Source organism: Triticum dicoccoides, chromosome 5B (assembly GCF_002162155.2).
Source record: "Triticum dicoccoides isolate Atlit2015 ecotype Zavitan chromosome 5B, WEW_v2.0, whole genome shotgun sequence".
Classification (NCBI taxonomy): domain Eukaryota; kingdom Viridiplantae; phylum Streptophyta; class Magnoliopsida; order Poales; family Poaceae; genus Triticum; species Triticum dicoccoides.
In genome coordinates, this window is record NC_041389.1 from 454,130,288 (window position 1) to 454,148,087 (window position 17,800).

The 17,800-nt window shown below is 47.1% G+C and overlaps 1 protein-coding gene across 2 annotated transcripts; it reads left to right on the top strand.

Moving 5' to 3' along the window:
* Positions 1–1,831: 1,831 nt before the first annotated feature.
* On the top strand, positions 1,832–3,031 carry LOC119305735 (BURP domain-containing protein 15-like). 2 transcript variants are annotated; one of them, XR_005148756.1, is made up of 2 exons: positions 1,832–2,170; positions 2,249–2,365. XR_005148756.1 is itself a non-coding variant. In XM_037582176.1 (2 exons), exons 1-2 carry the CDS (start codon positions 2,110–2,112, stop codon positions 2,851–2,853), a joined length of 660 nt encoding a protein of 219 aa, XP_037438073.1. In that variant the 3' UTR covers positions 2,854–3,031. The 2 variants fall into 2 exon arrangements, 1 of the variants encoding a protein (XP_037438073.1); XM_037582176.1 differs by having other exon boundaries at positions 2,110–2,170; positions 2,255–3,031.
* The last annotated feature ends 14,769 nt before the right edge of the window (positions 3,032–17,800 follow it).

The following is a 17,800-nucleotide window of genomic DNA, read 5'->3' on the forward strand; positions in this document are numbered from 1 at the left end:
TGAAGAGGTGGCAGTCCAGCGCCCTGTGGCGGTGGTTCCTGTTCTTCTCCCGCATCGTCGTCTATACCGTCGATGTCTTCAGAATCGAAGTTAAGCACGTCGGTCAAGTCATTGACAGTGGCTATTAAGTGGGTGGTGGGTGGGTGACGAATTTCTTCGTCGCCTGCTTCCCACTCGAGCCGAACATAGTTCGGCTAGGAATCTCCTGATAGACAGAGAGAGTGACCTTAATGAATTTAGCACATCGCCGAAGGGGGAGCGCTGGAAGATATCCGCGGCGGTGAATTCCATTATTGGAGCCCAATCAGATTCGATGGATGCACGCGGTCCGCGACCTACGACCGAAGGTGAGTGGGGTCCGGAGACATAGATCTCCTTAGGAGCGGAGTCTGTGTTCAGTTCCAACGCCGATGAGTGTGCGGCCTCCGGGGCGGGGTCCATCCATCCGTCCTCGGAAGGCACGACCTGCTCTGGAACAAAGTCCGGAGCCGTAGCAGGTGCGATGTTCTGAATACTGTCCGACGGCAGATCTAGGTCATGCACGTCGTGATCGTTCGGCGCTCCTGACATGGGCCCGAATCCGTCGAAGATCAAGTCTCCGCGGATGTCGGCAGTGTAGTTTAGGTTTCCAAACCTGACCCGACGGCCAGGGGCGTAGCTGTCGATCTGCTCCAGATGGCCAAGCGAGTTGGCCCGCAGTGCGAAGCCGCCGAACACGAAGATCTGTCCGGGGAGGAAAGTCTCACCCAGGACGGCGTTGTTGAAGGTTGGAGGAGCCATCGAGCCTTACAGCGACGACACAAAGGACTCTCAATGAAAGCACCAATGTCGGTGTCAAAACCGGCGGATCTCGGGTAGGGGGTCCCGAACTGTGCGTCTAAGGCTAATGGTAACAGGAGACTGGGGACATGATGTTACCCAGGTTCGGGCCCTTTCGATGGAGGTAATACCCTACTTCCTGCTTGATTGATCTTGATAATATGAGTATTACAAGAGTTGATCTACCACGACATCAGATAGGCTAAACCCTAGAAGCGAGCCTATGGTATGATTGTTGTTATTGTTGTTATTCTTGAGTCCTACGGACTAAACCCTCCGGTTTATATAGACACCGGAGGGGGCTAGGATTACACGGAGTCGGTTTACAGAGTAGGAGGTCTACATCCGAATCGCCAAGCTTGCCTTCCACGCAAGGAAAGTTCCATCCTGGACACGGGACGAAGTCTTCAATCTTTATCTTCATAGTCCAACAATTCAGCCAAAGCATATAGTCCGGCTGTCCGGATACCCCCTTATCCAGGACTCCCTCAGCAGGGGCCTCCACGGGGGTACAAATTTGATGACAAACTGTGTATAGACAACTTGGTTGGACGTTTGCGGGTGTTTTGAATGTCCGCGGTGGAGATACACTAACCCCTTGTTGTTACCTGTGTTTTGCAACCAGACGATATGACATCATCCGGAAGTTTTAGTTCGTAACCGTAGCAGTAGTGATTCTTTGATCACTGCATTTTGCACCGTCGTCACTGAAGATTATATTCCGATCGTGCCGGCCACCATCGGGTCACTCGGGTGGCGCGACGTGCCGTGGAGACGATGAGTAGGTCATCGTCGATCGTTTCTTTCCACAGACCAGACCGGGTGGTGAAGTGCAGAATGCAGAGATCGGAGGCGTCTCCCGCATGCAACAATCGCCGCCGAGATTATATTCCCAGCTCTGGACGCTTTCCGTTTCACGTCGCCGTCGCCACTCCCGGCTTACGCGCGTGGCACCCTCTATAAATTCGGCACGATTTCTCTTGGTTTCCACACAAGGAGCAGCAAAGCTTCCTCAAGGTCGTGTGGGTTACTGGGTTTAACTAGCTTGGCTCGGCCGCTTCCTCCGCGCAGCTCCGGTGATGGCGCGCCTCCTCGTTCTCGCCGTCACGGCCACGGTTCTCATGGTGCGAAAGAGCTAGCTAGTAGAGCCGGCCATGCATGGCACAGATACCTATCATACACGACTGAATTTTGTCTTGTCAAACATTTCATCGGTGCGTTTTTTTTTGTCTCTCCAGGCTCAATCCGGGCAGCCGGCGTCTGCTGCGCGCCGCCCTGCCCGACGCCCCCATGCCGGACGCCATCCTCGAGCTCCTGCCCCAGTTTGATCACCACGCATCAACGGAACAGGGTACCGATTTTGTGGCCATCTTCCGATGGAAGGCCGTCTCTCTCTAGCTCACCCACGTGCCTTGCTGCATGAATGCAGAGAAAGACACTCCGGAAGGCGCGGTCGAGGACGTGGAGGACAAGGACCCGCCGCCGCCCATGAACTTCAACTACGACTACGACGACGCCTTGCCCCGGAGCGAAACCACCAGCGCCCCCTCCCCCGACGTCCTACTGAACCGCGCCGCCGTCGTCCGCAACGTCGCCACGCCGTCGTCGGCGGTGTTCTTCCTCGAGGACGCGGTGCGCGTCCGGGAGAGCCTGCCCTTCCACAGGATCCATCGGGCCACCGGCGCTGCCGAGGCGTCGGCAGAACAGCCGCTGGAGCTGTACACTGTGCGCTCCGTGAGGGCGGTCGAGGGGTCCAATTTCGTCCTGTGCCGGGGTGAAGCCGGCGAAGGGGCCGTGTACGGGTGCCGCGCAACCGGCCCGGCGAGGGCCTACGTCCTGGCCCTGGCCGGCGAGCGCGGGGACGTGACGATGACCGCGGTTGCCGTGTGCCGCACCGACGCGTCCCGGTGGGACCCGGAGCACGCCGCCTTCCGGCTCCTGGGCGTGAAGCCCGGCGGCGCGGCGGTCTGCCACGCGGTGCGGGACGCGCAGGTCCTGCCGGCCATGAACGGGAAGAGCCCCGTCGCCAACTAAGTGGCCCCTCGTGTCTGTCGTGTCCGACTCTGTATGATCGTATCCATATGGTGAACTCGTGTCTATGGGTATAGCTGTTGTATTATCTGTTCCTTCCACTTCCACTGTATGTTGCTAAGCACTCTATGGAGTGATGTATGACTGTTAAAAATAAAGGATGCACGTTTCAATTTCTTTACAAGATCAATTGTCTCGATTTCGAATTATTTGTGAGTTGTTGCGAAAGAGAACTCTTCTTTTTTACCTATGTCTGCTCCAACTTTATGCTCGGCTGATGACCCGCACGCTGAGGTCATTCCCACTAGATGCATTCAAAGCCGTTCGATCTTCACTGGAGACCATCTGTACCATTCAGTTTGAGTCGGCGAGTGATGTTTTCGCTACTGTCGTGGTCAGCGTCCCTTTTTACATTACACTTTGGTCCCACCATGTAGTGGGCCCACATTCAGTGGCGTGTGAGGTCTTGACCAGGGTGGAAAGCTCCCTCCCAGTTGGTTCATAATTTATCCTTGAAAGAAAATATTTTTGTATTTTCCCTAACTCCCAAGTCCCAACCTTTTTACTCACAAAAATAAGTCCTAACCATTTCTTCTCTTTGTTGTTCACTCCCGCCTCCACTATCAGTGTCGCCGTACCATGTATTGAACACACGAGCATCTTTGCAACACCCCGTTCACCTACTGAGCCAGTGTTGCGGTCGGGGATTCTCCCAATCTCTACCGCTGCCTCCTACACTCATGCGGCTCGCCCCTCATGCTTAGCAACGCAGAGTGTAGCTCTACCCATCCCTTCCCTGCAAACGCGGCCCTAGACACCCTCTCCTCCTCCCCCTGTGGTCCGTGAGGTGAGACGATGGATGTTGTGGCCATGAAGGCAGAGAAAGGGAGGTGAACATTCGCGATGCTCGTAGGTGGCTTGGCAGTGAAGATGTACGTCGGGAAAGGGGTTGGGAGCATACACGGTACACAGTGGTAGTCAAGAGAAAAGTGTTTGATTCACTTTACCAACAACAACAAGACACTGACATATTTGTCTCATATTTTCACGATGAATGGTTATCACCGTGCGGAAGTAAAAGGAAAAACTTCAGCAATAACCACACAAAAAACAAAAATCAAGCCTAACCTTGTGTGTATGCTAAAAGCCACCAAATTTGGGATGAAGTCGTCAAAATCATGCACAAGTTAGTGTTGTTACATATTACAACTAATTCTTCTAAGTATGACAAATCGGCCTACATCAGGAAAAGGAGGTGGAAGGAAAAATTGGGGTTAGAAGAGGCGCAAGGAGAAAGGAAGTGCCTTCACTACAAAAAAATACACTTTCATAATGATACGTGTTTGTCACAGTAGGTCACATTTTCTGTCATGATGCATGTACATCCATGACGATTTTATGACAGAATCAAGATAGTCATACATGTGTTGTCGTAGAAGTGTTCCATGATATTACCAAAATTATCATCACGGAAGTGTCCACTTTCATGACGATAAATCGCGCGTCACAGAAGTGCTTTCGTCAAGGGTGACCGACACGTGGCATCCACCGTAGCGGAATGCTGTTAATCTATCGGGTCCGGTTTTGGATCCGATAACCCGTTAACAGCCTGGACCAATGGGGATTTTCCACGTGTAAAATAATCATTGGCTGGAGCAAACACGTGTCAGCTCCGCGTTGGCATAGGTGTCACTCATCCAATGGGCAAGATGCGCCTATGATATGTTGACACGTGGACCGGCCCAAAAGTGGCCCATAAAGTTTAAATGGGCCGACCCAACTAAAGGCCCATAAGATTTTGCGGACCATAATGGATCGGCCTAGCTAAAGGCCCATGAGATTTTGCGGACCATAATGGGCTGGCCCAGCTAAAGGCCCACAAGATTTTGCGGGCCATAATGGGCCGACCCAGCTAAAGGCCCACAAGATTTTGCGGGCCATAATGGGCCAGCCCAGGTAAAGGCCCACAAGATTTTTGCGGACCATAATGGGCCGGCCCAGTTAAAGGTCCACGAGATTTTGCAGACCATAATGGGCCTGCCCAGCTGAAGGCCCACAAGATTTTGAGGACCCTAGTAGGCCGGCCCATTAATTGGTTGCCATATTTTGGGCCAAATGCCGGGCCATATTTGATCCGATCCATTAATGGCCTGCCATGTTCCGGGCCTAATAATGGTCCATATGAGATCCGGCCCATTAAAAGCCTACCATGTTCTGGGCCAAATTACGGCCCAGATCAGGTTCGGCCCTTTAAGAGGCGTTGGGATAAATTATGGCCCATATCAGATTCGGTCCGTCAACTGGACGCTATGCTTTTGGGCCCACTTGCTAAAGACCCATTTAGTAATTCGGCCCGATATTAGTTTTGGCCTATTAAAGGCCGGTTTAACATTTCGGCCCTATATTAATGTTGACCTGTTAAAAGCCCGTCATATAGTTGGGCCTAACTACGGCCCGGTTTGCATTCGGCCTGCTCGCAGCCGATAATCTGATTGGGCCAAACAAGAACCAAGGCAATCTTGGCCTGTTAAAAGCCCGTGATTTGATTAGCACAATCATGGGCCGGGGCCCATTTCGGGCTGCTGCCAGCCCGTGAGCTGTTCGGTACGTTTCAGGCCCAACCTACTTTTCAGCGTCCTAAAAGCCCATTGAGTTTTCTTGCGAAAAGAGGGTCGACGAATTACTCGGCCTATTAAAGGCCCGAATCTACTAGTGGCCAGTTTACATTTAGGCCTTTTAACGGACCAAGATGACGGGGCCATGATGCGGATCATACATCATGATTGCATGATGGCCCGATTATGTACCGTAATTTTACGTTTTGGCCAGTTTACTGCGAAGACAGGATATATATACAGTAAAATAACTGCAGCATCGTGAATAAGAAAAAACCTAGACTATACAATAAAGAAATTACGGCATATTACATCCACTGGGCATCAAAGTTCGCCACTATGGTCACATTGATCACATTGGTATAGATTTACAACTGGCAAATATCTTCACCAAACCGTTAGATGAAGCAAGGTTTTGTCGACTTAGGCGTGAACTTGGTATCTTGGAGCTTGACAATATTATGTGAAATTTAGTACCCGTTCATGCATGAATCTAATGTATGGTCATGATGTAGGCATATATTTAGGGGGAGGCATTCAATTCATGAATGCTCTCACCTTACATAATGCATAAAAAGAACCAACACTCTCAAAGCTACCATGGTTCTCGAACTATGGTGCTTTAACAGGATGGAGTCGTGACTATATGCCCAAAGTCTACATCTTTGTGGCACTATGTTACATATGCTCAAACATGGTGACCTCTGTCATTGCGTGTACCTTATGTATGTGAACCTCTCATTTTTTGTTGTTGTTAGGGATGCTATTTCATCCTAGTATGGCCTTAGAATTACTCAGGGAGTCACCTTTATAAATTCTCTCCAAAACTCCTTGGCGGAGTCCATATCAAATCACGAAATTATCTTCTTTCCAATCTCTCTCTGGCCTGGATCTGTTGTCCAGTGGCCGGACATCCGGCCCCTCCGCCGGACATCCGGGCACTGGAGCACTGCCGGTCATCCGGGCTTTAGGCGGACATCCGGGCCCTGATCCTATAGCTGTCGATCCCTCACACACCGGATATCCAGCCTCCTTCTCGGATGTCCGGCCCGTTGTCCCCTTTTCACTTGCTCTCTGACCTTCGCTCGCCGGATATCCAGGCCGGGGTCCTAGATATCCGGTCCGTAACCACGGCCACACATATCTGGGGAGGGGCTCTGGTGTTTGGGGTTCATTCCCCATTCACTCCCGTTCCTCTTCCCCAGCGCTCGTCACAGCCGCCGCCGCCGGGCTGCCGCTTCGGTGTTGTCCCGGCCCTATTCTCCGAGCTCCGGCCTCGATCTCCTGCTCACGGCCTCTCCTCCTCCCGATCTACGATTCTATCAAATCCATTTCTTGGGTTGGGTTGTGAATCCCTCGGGAGGAACAGGTGTTGTGTGGGAGTAACTACCGGAGTTCATCATGGCAAGGACCAAGAACTGCGGCCCCGATCGTCCTGAGCCCTCTTCCAGGGGTATGAATGCTATCTCTCCTCCATTCCGCTTCTATGGTGACCACAAGGTCTTAGGGCATCACTTTTGGTATCTTGAGTGTTGGTGTCTCTTGCCTATGCTTAAACCATCTGTCAATGAACTTGGCTACTCAAATTTAAATCATGGACATGTCTCGTTTTTGATCTACCACTGAACTTATTCTATGGTCATGCTCAAAATGGTCATCCTATTGTTTAAAATTGTTTCATCCATGTTCATCCTTATTCGTACCATCTCATCGGGATCTCTCATCCATTCCAGTTGTCCGCCGGCAAGGCTCAACTGACTCTGATGAGCATGCTCGGCCTAAGAAGAAGAAGGCCACCACCGTTAAGAAGAAGAAGCGGGCACCATCCACTAGCCCGTCGGCCTCGGATCCAGATGATGTGGACTATGTTGGGGAGGATGAGGAGGTCTGTGCACCAAGACACTCTGTTGGACAGTCCAAGCCCGGTACTAGGAGGGCCCCGATGCCTCATGTCAGTGGGTCTGCAATGCCCGTTGCTCATGGCTTTCGCATCTCCATGGAGCTTCCTGGCAGCGGGGATCGCGCTCCTCACAACTTCAAAACTGTAGGGGCAGCTCAATATCTTGTGTTTCGTCGGGATGTCAATCAATATGAGATGGTGGCTGATGCGGAGGATCCTCGGTTCCGGACTCATATGCAGCAGGATCTTTATTCTAGTTTCGTCCGAGGGCGTGGCCTTGCTCCTCACTCATACTTGGATCTCAACTTCCTACATGAGAATCCTGACATGTTTCCAAACGATCCGGTCCAGATCATTGATGATATGACTCTCGGTCCCGCAATGACCTTCAGGTGTGATTGGAATGAAGCTGCCATTCTACAGTTCTATGCCACCTGTTTCTTTGGTCCGGACAACACTCTCACTTGGAGGACTGATAACACCACTCTGAGCATCACCTATGACAGGTTTGTTCAGATTTTAGGTATCTCCGGTGTTGGCCATCGCATCCACAGTATGGATCCTAAGAGCAAGCCCAAAGCGAGTGATGCTTGCTTACCACTTATCAAACCTACCTCTCAGCTCACAAAAGAAGGACTTGCATATACACTCAATGAGGTATCTATCTTCCGTGCTCCTTACTACATCCTCTATCAGTGTGTGCTTCGCACTCTCTATCCTAAGAAGGGAGATCGCTCGCGGTCCTACAACTATTGCATTGACTTGATGGTTCGTATGCATGACAAACCCACTGAGCCTCTGGACACAGCCCATTTCATTTGGCATGAGATCCGTCTTTGCAGCTTCATTCAGTCACGCCAGTTTCCTCATGCTCCATTCATTCAGGCTCTGATTGATCATACTGCTCCATTTTAGGTGGTCAAGACTGCTGTTCACTCTTGTTGGAAGCCTGCTCCTCATATGCGGGTGGTGGCTGCTGCTCCGCCTACTGCTCCTTCACAGTCTAGGAGGTCTGCTGGTGGGACTCAGCCCACTGGTTCCTCTGTTCCATCTTCCTCGACGGCTCCCCATGGTCGCTTAGCGATGTTCATCAGCAAGGCTCAATCTGCCATCATGAGGTCCATCACTTTTAGCTGTCAGCAGAATCATGATGTCCAGAAGCGCCTCATCCTCTCCAAGAATCAGCTCAAGCAGCGCCTCTGTAACCGTGGGAGTCCCGTGAGTGACGATGATCCTATTCCTGCGGCTCCGTCCACCTCTACATTCGGCTTCCCCTCTAGTGACGAGTATCCGGAGTTCTTTGATGATCTTGATCACATCCGCCAGGAGTGACCGAGTGTGCCCCTATTTTATTTGTTGCTGTCCAAGGGGGAGTAGTATTACTTGATGTACTAGCTTGTTGTGTTTAGCCCTACTATTATTCGAACTTGGTATGTTGCTACCTATGTTATCGTATTATCTTGATCATGTGAGTCTATATTGATTACCGTGTGGCTATGGAATTGTGGTTGCCTTATCCATGTGTCATTATGATTTCCTATGTGCATGACAAATACATATATTTCTTCTGGAGATACACATGCATTCTAATACATTCATTACATGCTCACAATGAGGGGGAGCCAAATACAAATAGAAACATCAACATACTTGGTATTCTTGCTCTCATATTTGTCAATGCTGACTATTTATTACAACTGTGATACTACATGTGTGATTGTCATCAACAAACAAAAAGGGGGAGATTGAAAGAGAAATCATGCTCTTACGTCATGTTTTTGATGTTAATGACAATATACATGTAGGGGACTAACAATGGTTGTTAAGTAAATCTCGGGTGTTAGTCCCTGGTTTCATGGACGTGTGTGGATCAAGAGCATACGAAGTAATTTGCTCAAGGATGAAGTATCAAAAGTGATTTCATATTTATTTCCTTGAGTATAGGATCCCGCACTATTAAGAGGGGATCGATAGGGTTAGCTTAAGACTTTCTCATGTCAATAACAATCGTTCAAAACTAGGCTACGGTTCCTACTTTATGCCCTCTGATAAAGGTTCTGTCTCTCGCATACCGGATGTCTAGGCTTGACCCTGGATGTCCGGGCTCATGGCGGATATCCGGCCTGCAGGCCGGATTTCCGGCCCTGGCTATCCAGAATGCATTTTTGCTGGTATCATTTGCCGGATGTCCGGCCCTCTATGCCGGATGTCCGGGCCCTCATGCCGCGTCGGATGTCTGGGCCTTATCCCGGATGTCCGGCCCCTGCTACCTTAGAACAACTGGGTTTTTGTAACCACCTTGTGATCGCGCCGGATGTCTGGTCACCTGCCGGATGTCCGGGCCTTCCTGATACACCGGATGTCCGGGCTTGGGCCCCGGATGTCCAGCCTCTCTGTTTTCTGCTCTGCCTCTGCTGTGTTCCTTGTGTGCCATTGCCAATCCGGATGTCCGGTCTCTAGCCCGGATGTCCGGGTTGTCCGTTCATTTACACTATAGCAGCCACATTTGCACTCACACTATATATGGCCCTTCTCCCCCACGGGAGAGGGGTGACCACTCACTTTGAACAAACCCTAGAACACATTTCTTACTCTCTCTCACTCCTCCACACCAAATCTTAGATCCCCAAGGGATTAGAGAGCATTTGTGAGAAGTTGTCCAATCAAGTGATAGATCCACTCCTCCTTATTTGCACCGAAGGAATTCGTGATTTGAGCAAGTTTTAAGCTTTCCCCCATCGTTCTTGTTACTCTTGGAGGTTGGAGACTCCTAGGCGGTAGGAGTCATTCGGAGAGGAATCGAACTTTGTGATTACCCTCGGAAAAGTTTGTGAGGGTTTGGAGACCACCCCAAGGTCTACCACTAGTGGTTGAGAAACGCCTCCGTGGTGTTGTCTCAAAGGGAGAATAGGGTGAGCCTTCGTGGCGTTGGTGTGCCTTCGTGGTAACATCCACCTCTCTAACGGTGACTAGCTTCCCTCCAAGGAAGTGAACATCGGCATACATCCTCGTCTCCCGGAGTAGCGGTTATTCCTAACCCTAACTCTCTACTTGTGGTTACTTGTCTCTTTACACTTACGTACATCATATTGTGCTTGCTTACTTACGTGCTTGTGTTACTTGCTTAGTCCTTAGTACTCACTTGCAATTGTTAGGCTCATCTTCATATTCTGCATTATTGCCTAAAATTGCTAAGTAATAATTAAAATTTTGTAATTGTACCTATTCACTCCCCCTCTAGGTCCATCTCAATCCTTTCAGCCGTGTCTATGCACGCAACGTACGAAGAGGAGGAGCGCATGCTCCAGCACCCTGATGAGGAGGAACTAGCGTGTCATTGTCGTCTCCGCCCGCGCAGAGGAGGCACGCATGGTGGTTGTCACGGCGGAAGCCGGTCGCACGCGTGTCGAGCCCGCAAACCGGGTGCAGACGTAGAATCTACCTTCGAGACCTTGAATGCCACGTGGATCCTGCAATCTGAAGGAGCAATTTGGGTCAGTCGACTCTTGTGAGCCGTTTGATGCAACATGGATGGCTAGAAGGGCTTCTTCAACCTCTGAAATTGATGCACGATTCATTTTCTCAGCCCGCCACATGCCTAACCGCGTGCCGCCGCGGCCCCGTCCTCCCCTGAACTGCCTGCCACCGCCATGCTCCCCCCCCCCACCCCCACCATCCGTTTAACCCCGGGCACAATCCATTTTTTTCGGCGAACTGCATTCCACACCCAACACTCATAAGATAGATCATGGGCACCCTGCCACCCTAATATAGATACTGGGGTAGCTTCTCTGTCGTCTTCTTCCTTCACTCCGTCGAACTTCTTTCACAAATAGATTGACCCAAATTATTCTACTAGTACGAACATATTAAGTACAGTAGGAACATGAAGATACGAGCAGTAGTACCAACTGCAAGAAGAACAGTAGTAAGACATGGTACTAGTACTACTGTACGTACTAAAGAGTTCAAATAATGAGAAAGAACATAAACATAGTTCTGCTGGGGCCTCAGCACAACACACCCTTGAAAATAAACTAAGCAACTAGTCCGCTTGACACTGCAGTAGAACCAGCATGAGCGACGGCACTGCCACCTACTCGGAGTCCGAGTCCACTTCCTCAACTTCGACCTTGTCCCTCTTCCTCTTCCTCTTCGCCGACGCTTCTTTGCTTGAACCGAACACTGGGCTCTGCTTATTCATCCAACCCTTGTAGATATTTAAACAAAGGTAGGCATCCATTGCTGCGTACAGGATGTGAGATCTTCATCTAATGTCTTTGACTCCCATGCATGATGAAACTCGTGGTGAGGTTTCTTCAGTTTAGCTTACGAAGGATCATTCATGGCTGCTGCCAGGGTCAGCATTAAAGGCTGAGAGGAGGACACCAGGCTTGCCTGCTAGAGATCGAAGGGCTGGCCTACAACGAGGCCTATCCGACCCAGGACATCCTTGTCATTCCTAAAGTCTACAGGAATGAATTTCACTCTTTCATCTTGAGGAAGTTCTTAAAATCCTGGCACTCAACATCGGCATGGCATATGTGGTAGACCAAGCACACGTTATGTATGCAAACCTGGATCACCACGGGCTTCTTCTTCTCTGCCTCCTTTAGAATCTTCTCTTTTTCCATGACTGTGGTGTACTCAACATCTAGCCCAATGACCCACTCATCCGTTAAACTGTTGAACATACGTAGGAAGAGAGCAAGGAATGCTTTCACCGTCGCGGATCCACATGTGTAGATGACGATGAACTCATCGCCGGTGATGGCTCTAACCTGGTACTCAGCGGCAACCATGGAGATTTGGGAGGCCATGGATTTTGGAGGAGGGTTAGGAGAAGTTCAACTGGTGTAATGTAAAAGGACGGGACGACTGGGAGCGAACTGTTGTAAGGTATTGTACTAGTAGAAGACGGGGACGAGTAGTGCGTGCGAATGGCGTGGGGTTGCTGGCTTGCCCGGTGGATAAATGGCTGCAAGCCCCTTAAGAGTTCTCGAGAACTATGCGGGACCCACTAGATGTCATGTTGATACGTCTCCAACGTATCTACTTTTCCAAACACTTTTGCCCTTGTTTTGGACTCTAACTTGCATGATTTGAATGGAACTAACCCGGATTGACGCTGTTTTCAGCAGAACTACCATGGTGTTGTTTATTGTGCAGAAAACATAAGTTCTCGGAATGACCTGAAAATCCACGGAGATAACTTTTGGAAAATATAAAAAATACTGGCAAAAGATGAAGGCCAGGGGGCCCATACCATGTCCACGAGGATGGGGGGCGCGCCCCCTCCCCCTGGGTGTGCCCCTTGTCTCGTGGGCCCCCTAACGCTCCACCGACCTCAACTCCAACTCCATATATTCCGTTTCACGGAGAAAAAAAATCAGAGAGAAAGATTCATCGCATTTTATGATACGGAGCCGCCGCCAAGCCCTAATCTCTCTCGGGAGGGCTGATCTAGAGTCCGTTCGGGGCTCCAGAGAGGGGGATTCGTCGCCGTCGTCATCATCAACCATCCTCCATCACCAATTTCATGATGCTCACCGCCGTGCATGAGTAATTCCATCGTAGGCTTGCTGGACGGTGATGGGTTGGATGAGATTTACCATGTAATCAAATTAGTTTTGTTAGGGTTTGAACCCTAGTATCCACTATGTTCTGAGATTGATGTTGCTATGACTTTGCTATGCTTAATTCTTGTCACTAGGGCCCGAGTGCCATGATTTCAGATCTGAACCTATTATGTTTTCATGAATATATGTGAGTTCTTGATCCTGTCTTGCAAGTCTATAGTCACCTATTATGTGTTATGATCCCACAACCCCGAAGTGACAATAATCGGGATAGTTCTCGGTGATGACCGTAGTTTGAGGAGTTCATGTATTCACTATGTGTTAATGCTTTGGTCCGGTTCTCTATTAAAAGGAGGCCTTAATATCCCTTAGTTTCCACTAGGACCCCGCTGCCACGGGAGGGTAGGACAAAATATGGCATGCAAGTTCTTTTCCATAAGCATGTATGACTATATTCGGAATACATGCCTACATTACATTGATGAACTGGAGCTAGTTCTGTGTCACCCTATGTTATAACTATTACATGAGGAATCGCATCCGACATAATTGTCCATCACTGATCTAATGCCTACGAGCTTTTCACATATTGTGCTTTGCTTATTTACTTTTCCGTTGCTACTGTTACAATCATTACAAAACTACTATATTTACTTTTACCACTGTTACTATTACTATCATACTACTTTGCTACCAAATACTTTGCTGCAGATACTAAGTTATCCAGGTGCGGTTGAATTGACAACTCAACTGCTAATACTTGAGAATATTCTTTGGCTCCCCTTGTGTCGAATCAATAAATTTGGGTTGAATACTCTACCCTCGAAAGCTGTTGCGATCCCCTACACTTGTGGGTTATCAAGACTAATTTGTGGCAAGGTTGTCAGAATCGCGATTCTGTTATACGATTCTACGACTTTACGATCCAAACTAACCCCTATGATTCTACGATTTTAGTTCATAGAATCTACGTTTCTACGATCCTGATAGTGAAGATTCCATGATTTGCGATCCTACCATCAGAGCTCCTATCCGATTCAAAATCACGATTCTGACAACCTTGATTTGTGGCGTCGTTGCTGGGGAGCATAGCTCTATTCTTTGAGTCACTTGGGATTTATATCTTCTTATCATTATGAGGAACTTGAAAGATGCAAGAACTAAGATGTTTCCCTCAACTACGAGGGGAGGTAAGGAACTGCCATCTAGCTCTGCACTAGATTCTCCTTCTGTTATGAGTAAGCTTGCGACACCTAAACCTGCTACTGCTATGAATTCTGATATGTCGCATGTTATTGATGATGCCACTTCTGCTATGCATGATACTTATGATGAAACTACTTCTATGCTTGATACTACTATGCCATTAGGTGAATATCTTGATAAACAACTTGCTAGGGTTAGAGAGAATGAAATTATTGAAAATGAAATTATTGATGAAAGTGATGATGAAGGTTCTCCCCCTAATTATGAATTGTCTGTTGTTCCTGAGGGTTATGTTATGGATGAAGAAGTTGCTAGAGCTATTTTTGCTTGCAATGATAGATATGATCTTAAGAAGCTATTAGCCAAATGGAAGCAGCAATCCCTTAATGCTAGAATGAAACCTGGCCCTGCTTTTGCTACTTCACCTATCTGTGTTACTGATAAGGATTATGAATTCTCTGTTGATCCTGAGATAATTACTTTGGTTGAATCTGATCCTTTTTATGGCAATGAATCTGAAACTGTTGTGGCACATCTTACCAAGTTGAATGATATAGCCACCCTATTACTAATGATGAGAAGTCTTGCTATTATTATATCCTTAAGATATTTCCGTTCTCATTAAAGGGTGATGCTAAAACTTGGTTTAATTCTCTTGATCCTGGTTGTGTGCGTAGTCCCCAGGATATGATTTATTACTTCTCTGTTAAATATTTCCCTGTCCATAAGAAACAAGCTGCCTTGCGGGAAATATATAATTTTGTGCAAATGGAAGAAGAGAGTCTCCCACAAGCTTGGGGGAGGCTTCTCCGATTGCTTAATGCTTTTCCTGATAATCCTCTTAAGAAAAATGAAATACTTGATATCTTTTATAATGGGCTAATCGATGCTTCCAAGGACTACTTGGATAGTTGTGCTGGTTGTGTTTTCAGGGAAAGAACAGTCGACCAAGCTGAATTGTTATTGAATAATATGTTGACTAATGAAAATAATTGGACTCTTCCTGAGCCCATTCCTGAGGTAATTCCTAAACCAATTGAGCCAACTCCTGAGCCTATTCCTAAACCTACTCCGAAAAAGAGGGGTGTTCTATTTCTCAGTCCCGAAGATATGCAAGAAGCAAAGAAATCAATGAAAGAAAAAGGTATTAAAGCTGAAGATGTTAAGAATTTACCTCCTATTAAAGAAATACATGGTCTTAATATACCGCCTGTTGAAGAAACACATTGTCTTGATATCCTGACACAGGTAGTAAAGGTAAATTCTCTCTATAGATATGATAAAGTTGAAATTCCTTCTACTAAATTTCATAGCCAGTGTTTAGATGAATTTGATGATTTTATGGCTAGACAAGCAAGTTTTAATGCTTATGATGGTAGGGATTAAAGAATAATGCTTCCGAGATAGGACGCTTGAGTGATTATATGGCTAGAGTTAAAGGTGAACTTAAACTCATTAGCAAATATGCTTCTATGGTTACCACTCAAGCTGAGAAAGTACTCAAAGCTCAGAGTGATTTTCTCGATGAATTGAATGATAAACATGACTTTACTGTTAGAGTGGCTACTAGAACTGGTAGAATGACTCAGGAACCTTTGTATCCTGAAGGCCACCCTAAGAGAATCGAACAGGATTCTCAGAGAAATAATGTAGATGCACCTAATCCTCCTAAAAAGAAGAAAAAGAAAAATGATAGGACTTTGCATGCTTCTAGTGAACCTGTTGCACACCCACCTAAGAATCCCAATGATATGTTGATTTCTGATGCTGAAACACAATCAGACGATGAACATGAACCCAGTGATAATGTTAATGATAATGTTCATGTTGATACTCAACCTAGCAAAAATAATGATGTAGAGATTGAACCTGTTGTTGATCTTGATAACCCACAATCAAAGAATCAATGTTATGATAAGAGAGATTTTGTTGCTAGGAAGCATGGTAGAGAAAGAGAACCATGGGTTCAGAAACCCATGCCCTTTCCTCCTAAACCATCCAAGACAAAGGATGATGAGGATTTTGAGCGTTTTGTTGAAATGATTAGGCCTATCTTCTTACGTATGCGCTTAACTGATATGCTTAAATCAAACCCTTATGCTAAATATATGAAGGATATCATTACAAACAAAAGAAAGATACCGGAAGCTGGAATTTCCACCATGCTTGCTAATTATACTTTTAAGGGTGGAATACCAAAGAAACTTGGAGATCCAGGAGTACCAACTATACCATGCTCCATTAAAAGAAATTATGTTAGAACTGCTTTATGTGATCTTGGAGCCGGTGTTAGTGTTATGCCTCTGTCTTTATATCGTATACTTGAATTGCATAAGTTGACACCTACTAAAATATCTTTGCAAATGGTTGATAAATCAACTGCTATACCTACGGTATTTGTGAGGATGTGCCTGTTGTGGTTGCAAATGTCACTGTCTTAACGGACTTTGTTATTCTTGATATTCCCGAGGACAATAGTATGACGATTATCCTTGGTAGACCCTTTTTGAATACTGCAGGGGCTGTTATTAATTGCAACAAAGGCAATGTCACTTTTCATGTTAATGGTAATGAGCATACGGTACACTTTCCGAGGAAACAACCTCAAGTTCATAGCATCAATTCTATTGGAAAAAGTCCAACTATCATTATTGGAGGTTTTGAATTTCCTCTTCCTACTGTCAAGAAAAAGTATGATATTCTTGTTATTGGGGATGTTCATATCCCCGTTGAGGTAACTTAGTGTTATTCGAAATTTCTCCGATTCCGTGTTATTCGGAATGAGTTTGTTAACAAGACTTGATCAACCTTGTTAGTGGATTCATTTTGATGATCATGAGACGGATGAAACTAGAAGGCACAACCTTTTGTACTCTCTTTTTAGTTTCTGTTATTTAGAATAAATAAAGCAAAAATAGTATTATCTGTCTGTTTTCTGAATTATCCATGCAAAAAAATATCCCGAAAATAAAAGTGCTCCAAATTCCCTGCAAATTTAGTATGATTTTTTATGGAATATTTGAGGATTTTAGGCACTGAGAACACTGCAGGGGGGGCAAGCACCTAGCCACAAGGGTGGAGGGCGCGCCCACACCCCCTGGGTGCGCCCCCCTATCTCGTGGGCCCGTGGTGGCCCCCCTCCACTTATTCCTGCACCCATACACTTTGCCTTCATCCCAAAAAAATCCCCATCTAGCTCAAGCACGAGTTCCAGCTCGTTTTGCTGCGATTTTCGATCTCCTTACTCAAAGCCCCATTCACAAAACTTCTTTGGGAGATTGTTGCTTGGTATGTGACTCCTCCATTGGTCCAATTAGTTTTTGTTCTAGTGCTTTATTCATTGCAAATTGTTGCTGCATAGGTGACCCTGTTCTTGAGCTTGCATGTCAAATTTATGAGGTCCCAAGTGATTCTAATGCATGATATAGGCTCTAGGCACTTGTAGGAGTTGTTGCTACCAATCTTGTTCAGATTTATTCACTTTTATTTTGAAGTTACTAAAAATTTCAGAAATTTTCAGAAAAAGATGAATAGATTGTTCTTGAGGGGCTCCTCTAACCAAAGCTCCAAGGATAAACAAGCTAAGGAAAAAGAAAAGGCCAAGTATAATCTTCCTCGCGTAGCGGAAATACGGCCGTGTGAATGGCCTT

What these genes read in the sequence shown, in the direction of transcription:
- LOC119305735 (XM_037582176.1), top strand. Translation starts at nt 2,110, where the DNA reads ATGCCGGACGCCATCCTCGAGCTCCTGCCCCAGTTTGATCACCACGCA. An exon ending in CCACGCATCAACGGAACAGG is followed by an intron (nt 2,171 to 2,254) that starts GTACCGATTTTG and finishes ATGCAGAGAAAG; the next exon opens with ACACTCCGGAAGGCGCGGTC.